Raw genomic sequence first — 13,798 nt, forward strand, 5'->3', positions numbered from 1 at the left:
GGCATGATGTTGCTTACTTATTTCTACTACTTTCTGCATCCCAAAACAGGAGGTGTGATAAGATATCAAACCATCTCTCAAATCTGATTAAGTTTTGACAAAGATTTTATGAAAACATCAGAACTCTGTCAGCTGACTTACGGGAAACTAAACCCTTCTTTAAGGCTGCAACATTTAAAATTCCCGAATCTTCCTATCTTGGCTACTCCACATACTTTTCACACAGACTCTCTCATCTTGCTTATTTGGAGAAGGATAGGAGACAAATGGAGTCCTGGTATAGCGCTGTATGATAAGTACTGGATGACTAACTGTAGGGTCGTCAGTTCAAACCTTCCAGCCGCTCCTTGGAAACTTTATACAGAGTCGTTATGAGTTGGAACCAATCAGATGGCACTTAACCAAACAGGATCCTTCAGAGAAGCCAAGTCAAGTTAGTATGTCACTGAGAAGGGAGCTGAAAACGTCTGTTGGCTGACTGACAGCCCAAAGAGCAGCTTCAGAGTACAAATTACAATCAAGTCATAGTTTTTCCTGCAACATCTCCATATGTCTTGTCTGTGCCCTCCTCTGCAGTTGGGTGCAAATGCAGAGGTGTGTTTCCCCACAGCCTGGAAGTGATGGCCACATTTAAATCTGCCCTTAGTCTGTCTGGTTCAGTAGGAGCTGTCTTGTGAAGCATGGAAACCCTTTACAGTAATGGAATACTTATTTGTAAATGGTATTTTAGAAGGCTTGAATCCATCATGAAAATAAAGTTCCTGATGTCTCTCAGCTTGATAAAAACATTCACCTGTCTTGAGCATGCACCTGCTTTACACAGATAGCTCCTGTACTAGTATTGTAGCGTGTGGACTCTGTTGCTGCTTTCCTCGTCAGTGTGGAAGCGTTGGTGTGGGAACCTGTTCTTTAAATTCTGAGTGGTTTTTCAGCCTGGGTACACAGCTCTTTCATGAGTGACAGAAAACATAAGGAGCATGTTTTACTCCCTCATGTTGTCTCCTCACTTCCTTCTCTTTGGGGGTTAGTGATCTTTCTGGTTTCTCTCTCCCTCTGGCTTTTCTCCTTCCATATGGGCTCTGTTTTGGTTCTGAAATTAAGTGGTAAACTAAATGAAAATATAAGCTCACCAACCCTCACTACCTGAAAGTGCAAAAAGCAAAGACAAATACTCCTGATCTACTGCAATTGGCAAAGATGCTGGAGGTCATCCATTAGCATCGAACAAAAGCAAACTGTGTTATTCCTGACAAAGTACCCCATCATGCTGGCCAGATCATCACCTGGAGAGCAGCCAGCCTTACCTGCTGGATATCTTGTGCTCTCCCCAAAGCAGTCACTGAAAGGGCTGGAAATCCAGACTCCACGGTTTGGCTTTTATCTTTCGGAATATTGGCTAGCACCTCTTGCTCTGCAGCTCACAACTTCAGTGTACATCGTGAAGTAGAGGCAAAGGTTTAATGTAAACTCTTAGTAAGGACTTCTTGACCATCCCTGGAGCATAACGCATGTGGGAGCTAGATCATGAATCCTCTGACAGGTATGGATATTTTATGACCTAAGGAGATGGGAAGCCTGTTTGTGTATATGAAGAACAGCAGATGCTGGATGCTAGTATGCGAGTCTTTTCCATGGAATCAAGACCTTGTAGGTTTTGTTCACTGCTGCAGATCTAGTGCCCAGATCAGCACTACATGCATAGTAAACACTCAGTAAAAATCCATTTAATGAATAAAGTGGGGTCTTAGTGAGGCTCTGTAAGGTTATGGACTTGAGCAGAGGCCATTAGGAAATTACATAGAAAATCCAAAAAGGATTGAAGGAAACCATGGGCTTTAAAAAGGAGCTCTGAACAAAACAAAAACAAAAGAGTTCTGGTATCGTAGTGTTTAGGGGTTCCACAGAAGAAAGATGAGGCTTTTTGCTATAAAGATTTACAGCTTCAGAAACTCTGTACAAGGCTGCTGTGATTTGGAACCGACTCCACAAACCACCGCCATAGGCTTGAGAGGAGTCCTGGTGTGGCACAGTAGGATAATGCACTGGACAACAAGGTCGTTTTCAACCACAAGGTCAGTGGTTCAAACCAACAAGTAGCCCCACGGAAACTCTGGACTGGGTCACTATGAGTCAGAACCGAGTAGATGGCACTTAATCCTACAACAATAACACAATATAGGGCTGAGATGGCCAGCATCTGTACCTTTAATGCCACTGCAGTCTATAATTCTTATGTGTGCCTTCAGACCAAGGACAAGGTTCTGAGAGGGAGTGCTGGCAAGGAACTAGGTCAGAGATGGTAGAGACACACTCGTATGTCTCTAACATTGGCGCAGGGAGCCAGCCTGCAAGCTGGAGATGAGTTTGTGCTCTCCTTCTCCTGTAACTGTTACTAGGCTGGCAGGTGCCCAGATGTAAACAACACTGACAGCTATGGCTCTGTGGCCAGTGTGCCCGGCAGTGGCAGATGCCTCTGAGTCAGGAATCACAGAGCCTGGTTTTACAAGTGAAGAAAATGGTGCCATTAAAAGGCAATTATTCAAGTGGCATGAGTCAGCTATGCAGCTCCTGGCCATGCCAAGCAAGGGAAGGGAGTGGTGTGAGGACTTTTCTCTATGTTTTTTTCTTTTCTTTTTAAAACAAAGTTCAGAGAACAGAGTTTGCACCCACATCTGGATAATGTACAGTGAGGGGTCTGGACTGTCGATACCTTGATCCATGCCACATCAAGAATAGGGAGGGTAATGTGAGAGCCATTGAAAAGTCCCCATTCTGATAACCAGGAAATCAAAAAGGCTCTTGAAGCTGCTAATGTTGTTGACCTTCACCCTGATGGCAGCCACTTCTCCAGTAGTTCCCCTGTCTGCTGACCTATGTTTGTGGGGGGCCGGCATGCAGTGGTGTGAATTAAAAGAAAGTGTATGCTGGAGAACTGCCAGCCCTGAGAGCCACGATGCCATGCTGCCTTCATCTGTGCTGCTCTGTGCTGCTGTTGACTCCCTGCTCCTTTCTCTTGCATGATTTCATGGAAGACCAATACCACTTTTATATTTGGAGCCTTTTTTTTTTTTTCCTGGTTGTTTTTCTTCTTCTTCCTCCTTTTCTAATGCTGCTTGGTCAACGGCTATGGCTTTGGCAACCTAGCCTTTCATTTTCCACCTTTGCTTGAAGCGGGATGTAAAGGGGAAAGAAAAGATCTTGTTTCCAGCCCTTTGGGGCACATGCAGAGAGGGTGGTCGGGGCTGAGATGTATGATGAAGCCACATTTGTGTCTCAAATCTTTCCCTTTGGGTTGTTAAGGGAGCTGGGGAGGAAAGAGTTTTTACTTGCTCAAGAACAAAACTGGCAGGAGCAAAAACCAATCCACAGTCACAAAAGTACCAATAGTGGGTTCTAAGACACTTTTACAAGTAGAGTAATGACTCAAACGGATCACAGAGAAGTAAACCAGGGCTGACTTGTGTGTGTGTGTGTGTGTGTTTGCTGAGAATGGAAGACCCATAATTCTTATAGAAAACTTACCTCCTTCCCCACCAATTTTGATAAAACACAGCGGGAACAATTCCATTTACTTTTTGGATATTATAATTTCAGAATATAATTTAAACAGCAGCAGAATACCTCATGTCTGCGGCATGTTCATTTGATGTGGTTCATTTTACTTGGTGGCATTTTCAGTCAGTTATCCAGTTCGTCAGTTTGGAAGGGAATAAAAGTGTGCCTCTCTGTACTGCATCCTAGAAGACACTGAGATAGAGCCACCTAGAGCAGCCGACCTTGAGAGCTGGACAGTTTGATTGTGCTGAGGGAAGGTATGTGGCACGTGGTCTTAAACTGGTTGGGAGAGGAATCAGCTGGCCTGAGATGATGGGGCATTTTTTCCACAGTGTTTAAAGCTAAATTGGAAGGCAGAAGTAGGCACTGAATCTGGGTTGAGTCAAAGTTGCAAGGATACAAAATCTTTATGGCGGTGCAGATGTTTGTGCACCCCAGTTTCATTCAGATAAATATGGAGAAGAGGCTCAGGGAGTCCAGGGCTCTGCTTGGACATTTCAGGCTATCTAGGACATAACATATTAATTCTGAGCAGATATCTGCCCTTGTCTTTCACTTAAATAATTTTTTTTCTGATTGGTATGAATTGGACTGCTCAGCCCAGTTGCACTAGACCAAGGTACATTATTGCAGGGGAACAGACAGAGTTCAGCTACCAGGGGGCAGTCCAGCGTAGGAGTAAGTCTATGGGTGCAGGAGTCAGACCTGGATTGGAAAACTGAATTGAGAATTTTGTGACCTTTGGGTCCATTACCAAATTCCTAAGCTTTAGACTCTTCATCTAGAAACTAAGAGTCTTATAACCCTACATACATTTTGAGGGCATTCAACCAGGTGAGCATACAAAGCTTTTAGCACAATGCTGGCTAATGGAAAGCAAAGCACTTAATGCATTTATAATATTAAAATAATATCCTTATTCTATATAAATCTGATGCTTTCTTAAGGGTCAAGCCCTGCTGGGAGCATCTTTGGAATAGCCGTAGCCCCGGCACTGGAGTATTCACACACAGTTGTGCCCAACAGCAGTTTGAAAATTCAGAACTCAGACTAGCTACTTGGTTGGGATTGTTATGGATACTGAATTCTGTGTTCAACACACGTGTGAGGGGAGAAAGTGAGTTATTAGACCTTACTAATAACTTTTATAAGTGAAAATTCCCAAGTCTGTAACAAAAGGACACAACATTGCACAAGGTCATAGTGGGCAAATGCCACCTTCATTGGCTTTGCTCTGCAGCTCACATCATCAGTGTACCTCGTGAAGTCGAGGCAAAGGTCTAATGTAAAATCTAAGTGAGGACTTCATAACCATCCATGAGACAAGTAGAGATTTCAGAATAACACATAGGAGAGCTAAAGCATGAGTCCTCCAGTGGGTGTATTTCAAGTTCTAAGGAGATGGGAATGAATGAATCCCATTTCTATAAGGAAGTGGAAATCCCACATCTCCATCTTTCATCTTTGAAGGAACTTTCTTTCTTACCCTAATCATGTAGAGTTAGATCAGGCATCATCCACCTGGGGCCAGATCCTCAGGTATCAGCCAACTACTCAGGAGTCTGCTTAATGCCCTATACTTCAGAGCAGCAGCTCACCCTCCTCTGGTCCCCTGGGCTAGATCACAAACTAGAAAAACTGCCTGCTTCATTCACTGACTGTGCAGCTGGTGTCATCTAGAGCTAGGTCTTCAAAATCAACTGCCTTTTCTGTTTTTCTTTGAATCAGCTACTCTGAGCTAAGTCAGAGTCAAATTCCCCTTGTGAGTTCATTAATTATCTATGTAGAGTAATCAATTTACCATAAGCAAACAGGATACAAGTGAAGAGATGCATCACGCAAGGTCTGGGACACATTCTGGATGCACAAGACTTCCATTGTCCCCCAGAGGCCGCATACTCTCCTGTTCATGGATGTTTTAATCCAAGAGAACCCAAAGAGAGAGTTTCAAGGTCCAGAATCCCTTAATCATGGGGCCTCATGACTAGGAGCTTAATACTTTTTGAGGTCTGCTGCCAGGGTGTGACCTGTGCACTACCTATTAATTTGTACATATTTAAGTGTTGCCTGGGTGTCTTAGAAAATAAAAATTCAAGGGATAGTTTGAGAAACCAGAGACAAAAGGCCAAACAAATTTCATTGGCTTACATGGACACCCAATGGGAAATCCAATCTGAGAGCTTCTCTCCTGAAGTGCTTGCAGTGGAGGAGGATCCACTCTGGGACCCTAAGTGCTGGGGCCGCCTTATGCTACCACAGTCATGGGCTTTGTGTACGAAGGCTAATATCTATGGATCATTGATGCCGAGACTTTGTATGGTGCATGCTTTCCTTTGCATTCTCTAGGGAGTAGAAGAGTACACATTATTAGGATGGTAAGAAAGACAAAGTTTTCATCACCTATTTTTCTCCTAGTTATAATACTTACTGTAAACAAAATCTATTTTAAGTGTTTATAGAGTTTGAGACCTTCACAGGCATGGGGCCTAAACATTAGCTGGCAGGAGGAGCAGCCAGCTGCATTTTAGTGGAAATGGGCCATTTTGTGGATGACATTGTTAATACAAAAGAGAATGTGGCAGTTAAAGCTATAATTTCAGTACACTGACTGCATTATCTTCTCCGATAGTCTTTAATTTCACTTTATCTTCTTAAATATGCATAGCACTTCTGAAAGTATGAATCATGAAAATGTAAAAGTAATATTAATGATAATGATGATAATATCCACTTTTGAGTACCTACCATATGGAAGTCTATGCTAGATGCTTGGTCGATATGATTACCAATGAGTCAGAACTCCCCCCACCCCCCAACACACATTTCACAAATGAGGAAGCCAGGACTCAGAAAGGACACATAACTTGTTGAACAACCCAGCTAGTGAGTGAACAAACCTAGAGAAAACTAATGTATTATTCCTCTGAATAAGTTTTAGGTTATTGAGTAGGAAGTTATTTAACTCCATTGGAAATGGAGTGGAATGAAGAATACTAACCTTTGCCATGAAACTTTGGGTTTCTCTAGCATCCTGCAATCTGCAGTTGAGAAGCAGAATGAAACAGGAAGCCATCTACATACATGCACCTGAAGATCCTGTAAAAAGCAATCCTTTGCACCTTGGGAAGCATTTCTGAATTTGGCTGGAGCTCTGGTAGTGTAGTGGTTACAAATTGGATTGTGAACCTTAAAGTCAGCAGTTCGAAACTACCAGCCACTCCATGGGAGAAAGATGAGGGTTTCTGCTCCCGTAAAGATTTACAGCCTTGGATACCCTGTGCAGGGTCCCTATGGGTCAGAACCGACTCGATGACTCTTAACAACGACAACAATCCCATCTCTTATCCTTACTTCTGGATATTGAGTTTTGTGTACCCTACTCTTCCTTGTATTTTGTAAATCTCATATGTTGTACAATCCCAAATTAACCACACCAAAGCTCTCATGCCTACTTGTAATAAGTTTTTCTGTGTTGGGGAAAAGAATTCACTTCTGAGTTGAAGCCCATTTTCATTAACTCTAGTCCTATCCATTCTTTAAAATGTGGCACTATAGGGTAAGCAGTGCATCACAAGATTGGTTTGAACTGCAAGGTCCATGGTTTAAACTAACCAGTCACTCCTCAGAAACCCTATACAGGGTCACTATGCATTGGGAATGACTTGATGGCTCTCAACAACAACAACATAGAACTCTTTGAGGAGTTCTTTGATAATCTGTCATTGACCTTTCAATTCCTAGCCCTATTCACCAGCTTCATTATACTTGCTGCTTGCATCATAGGTATTTGTGAGCATTTCTCCCTTCTTGTATGATAATTGCTAGTGGTTTGAGACACAGGAGTTGTATCTTATATTATCTCTGTGCTTCACTCATAGTAGATGCACAGTAACCATGTTTATTTCTCCTTGTATGTTTTCTTTAGTTTCTTTACTTGATTACACTTAGAGTCTGACATTGCCACTGCTATGTACATGCATAGTAGATCTATTGGAGTGCAGGGACCTGGGGCAGGAAATGAGAATCTGTTCAGACTCCCTATTCTAATTCTGCCCCAACACCACTTCTGAGCCCTTTTATTCAAATACAAGTAGGCTTATTCTCTGCAGATAGTGAAGAGTGAGAGAGAGGTTACTTGAGTCCTTAGTGTTTGCTTTGAAATGTGCCTGGACTGGTGAGCACTTAGGAGGCTTCCTTTCAAATCCTGGAAATTAAACTCATTCTTTTCCTTATTCTTGTCTTCCTCCTCAGAATCTCTCAGACCTTGCTCCCAAGAAAGAGGTTACCATACCCTGACTCTGTGAGCAAAATAGTCTTATTTCCTCTATAGCCTTTGCTCAGCACCATGGACGAGGCTCAAAAGGGTAATTTCTTTTGCCTCCCTCTTTCTTCCCAGGTCTTTGGCACATCTGAAGTCTGGTGAAGCTAGGCATATTAATTATAAACAAGCCAAAGGAGGGGAGAGAAGGGCAGCCCTGTCTTGTGAATTTCAATCTTTATATCATAAATTGGACCCTCTGGTTGTCTAAGTGTCCTACATAGAAAGAGTTTTCTTTTCTTGGCAAAAAGGCCTTATGCACAAACCAGGTTAACACTTGCTGGAATGTAACTTATTTAGGTATTCCAGTCAGCCTCATAGATTTCAGAGGGGTCTTTATTTGACTTTTTATTGCAAATGGGTTTGGTCAAGTCAATATTGTGAGATAGAATAGTGGAAAAAGCCATGCTATTCTCTTCTTTTGATTTTTTTTTTTAGTATACACATTTTATATTCTGCCTTTAAAGCTATTTCTGCTGCACAGCTGCTTTACTGAGACTCAGACTCCTACGGGCCTGCTCGGTTCGACATGTACCTTGAATATCCTTTCACAGTGTTTGATTTCTGCAGTCGGTTGTGTAATGAGGAAGGAGTGTGTGGAGAGTTTGGAGATTCCTATTAACCAGGTCATCCATGAATCTATTTTTGTGCACTTCTTTATTAGAAATAGAAGGGAACATGGTGATATTTAAACATAACCGCTTATAAGAGCTTGCTTAAAAAATACACCTTTGTACGTTTTCTTTTCTTATATGGTATTTAAAAATGTTGTACTACATTTTCCCATCATCAAAACACTTCTTCTCCATTTATATTCCAATTTGTGAATAGAGACCATTACAAATGACAATTGATAGAAAAATCCAAGCTTTGGATTCTCTGTCCCTGTTAGATCATATCTGGAGTACTCTATTTTGTTCTGGGCAATGTTTTTGAAGATGGATCCTAATTAAATAGTTACAGACCAAGATGTTAAGACAGGGTAGGGATTGGGAGTAGATAGAAAGGAACTATCTTTAAACAGATGTCCCCTGGGTAGAGAAAATGTTTATATACTTAGCTATTAACCAAAGACTTGGCAATTCTAATCCACCCAGAAGTGCCTTCAAAGAAAGGCCTGGCATTTTGCTTCCTAAAGATCAAAACTATTGAAAAACCCACTAAGTACATACAGTTCTACTCTAACTTCATACACAACGGAGCATCATGAGTTGGACTCAATACGCTGGCATGCTTTTTAAAATATCTTCAAACAGGTGAGGGAAGATTTCTCATGAAAAGAGGGTAGAATTGTTCTGTATTTTTCTCAAATAGGGAATCAATCTATGAAAGTGACAATGGGAAAGATTAGGATTCAACATAACAAAACCCTGAAGATAAGAACAGCAGTACTCCGAATCAGTTGCCATGTGAGATAGTGAGACCCCAGGCACTTTGGGTACTGAACTCCAGGATGACCAGGCAGCTGTCAAAGGATTCCTCCAGAAATAACAAGCTCATGTCAGATGTGAGAATCTGTGGTCATTAGTATCTGGTATAACTATTGGTTACTCGAGACATTGTAAAACCACAGCTACTGCTGTCCCATAGGGTCATAAATTGTGAATCTTTTTGTTTTGCTGAATAAAAGTAGAAGGAATGGGCTATTACAACCAAGGCCAAGGACTGAAAGGGAGTTTGGAGTTGTTGAGGCAGGCAGCCTCTTACTTCAGCCAGATATTTTGCTTATGTGGCCCAGTCACATATTTAGATGGCTTTAAAAATCATGTAGAATGAACCACAATCCTTTATTTTATTGCATAGGTACCTTTCATCAAGATACCATAAATATATGACAAGAATCCTTTTCAAATGAAGAAAGATTTATAACTCATACAACATCTTCTCATATGTTTGTCTTAATGATATTTAATGCAACTCTCTAAGAAGGCATGGCAAACATCATTTCAGTCTTAAAAGAAAGGAAACTGACACCTAGAGGGTTGAGTGACTTGGCCGATATCATGTAGATAGCAAGTAGTAGTAGTCCTTGGATAGATCTAGTGCATGGGAATTGGTATCAGACAACTGAAGCAGCATTTCTGGACATGCCAGTAACCAACAGTATGACTTTACAGACAGTTTTATATGTAAAGTTAAGGGGGGGGGGTAGTAAGATGACAATCAAGGTACACAGTGGAGTTGTCTATTCCCTATTGTCTGAGATTTCTTTGCTTCCTTATAATATATGCTGCCTGGCACACTCATTACTTTGAGGCTGGGAGGTGAGATGCTGGAACAAAGAGCAGTGTGTGGGTTGTATGAAAGAATTTGGGGTGTGCTGGTTTGTGTTTCTAGGATAGTAACATTATTCTTCAGCTGCTATGAGACCTGTTTGTGATAAATCACTTTCACAGGCTTGAAACATTGGTTCCAATTTGATTCAGAGTTTGGAATTTGAGGATCAGTTTATTTACTTTTGTGGCTCAATTGTGGTGTGGAGTGGTGGTGGCAACCTTTATGAATTTCAGCAACCCTAAGAATAGAAGAGACGGTTCTGAAATGTGAGATCTCCTGCTCACATTTCAGAGTATAAAGTTACAAGGAAAGGTATAGATAGTCTTTTTTATCTCTAACATTTGTAAGTATAATTCCTGAACTCAAAATTAACTTGTTTTCCTAACTACAAATGTATGTTATTGTAGATGATTTAAAAATGCGAGAAAATTGCAAAAGCAATTACCTATAAATGCCCCAATATAACTGATATAACTTCTTAAAATGTTTATCTACTTCCCTGTACATATTTTTAACAAATTTAGCAAAATATTGTACATGCTGCTTTGTAAACTTCTTTTGTAGGTAGTGAGAAACTATTTCCTATTAATATCTTCGGTGGTGGTGAAGGTTGTATGTGCCATTGAGTCAGTTCCAACTCATAGAAAAACCCTGTATAGGATTTCTGAGGCTGTAAATTATGGAAACAAAAAGCCTCATCTTTCTCCCAAGAAGTGGCTGGTAGATTTGAACTGCTTCCCTTTCGGTTAGCAGGCCAACACATAGCCCACTACACTACCAGGGCTCCTTATCCTCTTACCTAGCTATTAAAAACCAATACTAGTCATTTAAAAGAATAATTTGATGTTTTGAATTTGGATTTGGGAGCTAACTAGTATTCTATTTAGTCTATTGATATATCAACATTTGTTAAGCAATTTTTTTTTGTTGGTTGCTTTCAACTTTTTGTTATATTTTGGGTAGTATCTTCTCACATTTATCTTTGACAAAGCTTTAGGTACATTTGATTTATTTAAACAGAAACATTTAAACTGTATTTCTGTTTCTTAAGGTACTAGCAACTCTATTGGGTATTTATGAGAAACATATGTACTATACACTTGCTTTATAGTTGACTCCCCTGGTACACTGTGGATAGGTGGTGAAGTACTAACTGCAAAATTGATGGTTCAAACCCACCAGCCACTCCACAGGAGGAAGATGAGGCTGTTTACACCTGTAAAGATTTACAGTCTCACATGCTCCTTTGGGCTTTGTGATGACCAGATGAGCTTTTGTGAAAACACTTTGGAATCTTACACAGAATCACTATGAGCTGGAATTGTGTTTGGTTTGGGTTATGGATATGACAGCAGCAAGGATTTAGGGGCATCTCTACCACAGCTACGAATATTAGACCTGATGCTGTCATCTGGTGTTTTTCATATTGTTAATGTCCTTCATCAAGAGCAAAGCAATAGACTCACTTTTTTTTTTTTTTTTCTTTCCTTCTCTTGATTCTTTTTAGCCTGATGAAGTCCTCCGATATTGATCAGGATTTATTTACAGACAGTTACTGCAAGGTGTGCAGTGCACAGCTGATATCTGAATCTCAGCGTGTGGCCCATTACGAGGTAAGGACAGCTTTCCCCACAAACTGTTTTAAAAAGGGATAAAGGATAATCTGTGTCCTGGTTGTATTCCTCTAGGATATACCCTTCTTGTAAGGTTTTACACACCACAGGGCTTGAGGCTTTACAGTCTGAGATCTTACCAGAACACATGATACATCAGACAGACCACAGTAAAACCAGTATTATAATAAGTGGATTCCACATATGTTTTGGTTTCATGCAGGGAGTGTACTGGATTTGACCTATGGGTACAGTTTGCTGATTCCTATTCCAAAAGTGTGTACGTTAAAATTTCATTATATATATATATATATATATATACACACACACTCTGGTAGCGTAGTGGTTGCGAATTTCAAGGTCAGCAGTTCGAAACTACCACCTGTTCCACAGGAGAAAGATGAGGCTCTCTGCTCCTATAAAGATTTACAGCCTTGGAAACCCTGTACAGGGTCGCTATGAGTTGGAACCGACTCCATGGCACATAACAACAACAACAATATATATGTATATATATATATATATATATATATATATATTTTAAAGTGTTTTGGTTTTCCAGTGCATATAAAACTTGTTTATACTTCACTGGAATCTAATAAGGAGTATTGGTGGTGCAGTGAGTTAAGCTTTGTGTTGCTAACCGAAAAGTCAACAGTTCAAACCTACCAGCCACTCCATGGAAGAAAGACGAGCTGTCTGCTTTTGTATAGATTTACAGTTTCAGAAACCCAAAGGAATAGTTCTACTCTGTCTTAGAGGGTTGCTATCAGTCAGAATTGGGTAGTTTATTAAGTTTATTAAGTGTGTGGTAGTATTATGAAAAAGACTGGCATATTTTGAGAATTACCAAATGTGACACAGAGATATCAAGTAAGCATGTGCTATTGGGAAACATGATACCTATAGACGTACTTGATGCAGTGTGGCCACAAGTCTTCAATTTGTAAAGCTGTGCAATATCTGCACAGCATAGTCAAGTGAAGTGCAATGAAACGAGTCATGCCTGTACATGTGCAGGGTTGGGGAGGGGCCATCATTCTCAGGCTCTGGCCTGTGCGCCCAAAATGGTTTTTGTTTTTTTAGAGACAAAGTGGGCTTTCTCTACCTACTAACTCTGTCATTGCTCATCCTTGAGGTTCTTTTCCAGGATGCAGGGCAGGATGCATTAGTATCAGCTCCTCTTTCCTTCTTTCATCCTGAAGACAAGCTCAGAGGCCCTTTGTTAATCACTGTAGAGAAATATGATCATGTGAGTGATTCAGTAACAATGAGTCCACTTGAACCCATCAATTTTCTTCTGCCTGATTGCTCATGCCCTAAATGGGTTTATCAGAGATATGTAACAAAGTTTTTAAGTCCATATAGTCTTAAAGAGCATATATCAGTGACTTTGGCTTTTTGAATGGAAGGACAAATAGCTGATTTTGGGTTTTCTGTTGGGAGTTCAACTACTAACCTAAAGGTTGGTGGTTTGAATCTACCAAGTAGCTTTATGGGGGAAAAATGTATGGCACAATCTGCTTCTGCAAAGGTTCTACTCCTTGCCACATGGAATTGCCATGATTTGGAATTGACTCAATAGCAACTTTTTTTTTTGCTTTTAATTGGGAACAGAGGATTAGGGAAGAAAGATTGGCTTGTGACTGAGGAGGGAACAAGGTACAGAAGATGGAGTAAAGGGGAAACAGGGCTCCCAAGGTGATCAGGATGCCCAAGGCATGTTCTGTTTTCAAGAAAACGTATACCAGTGGGAACATGAATTTTCAAGTGTAATAACTTGTAAGTAATTTTAGATTGGAGGGCTTAGCCAGCAATTTTCTTTTTGTTTGATGAATCTGACAAATGCCAGTTGTCACTGTCACTCACCAAATTCCTCCGAGCCTCAGATGGTTCAGTGCACAATGAAAATAATCATAATGTCACATACATGGGCACAGAGAAAGACACAATGACCCTGCATGCTCCTTTGGGCTTTGTGATGACCAGATGAGCTTTTGTGAAAACACTTTGGAAACTAAAGTATGACACACAT

General features: G+C 40.7%; 1 protein-coding gene across 1 annotated transcript in view; it reads left to right on the plus strand.

Moving 5' to 3' along the window:
- Positions 1-11,661: 11,661 nt before the first annotated feature.
- Positions 11,662-13,798, plus strand: part of LOC102829796 (zinc finger matrin-type protein 4-like) — a 482,488-nt gene continuing 480,351 nt past the window's right edge. Inside the window, exon 1 of the mRNA XM_006859987.1 lies at positions 11,662-11,763. Coding sequence (XP_006860049.1) covers positions 11,662-11,763 — 102 coding nt within the window. The remainder of the gene's footprint in view (positions 11,764-13,798) is intronic.

Source organism: Chrysochloris asiatica, unplaced genomic scaffold (genome assembly GCF_000296735.1).
Source record: "Chrysochloris asiatica unplaced genomic scaffold, ChrAsi1.0 scaffold00035, whole genome shotgun sequence".
Taxonomy (NCBI): Eukaryota; Metazoa; Chordata; class Mammalia; order Afrosoricida; family Chrysochloridae; genus Chrysochloris; species Chrysochloris asiatica.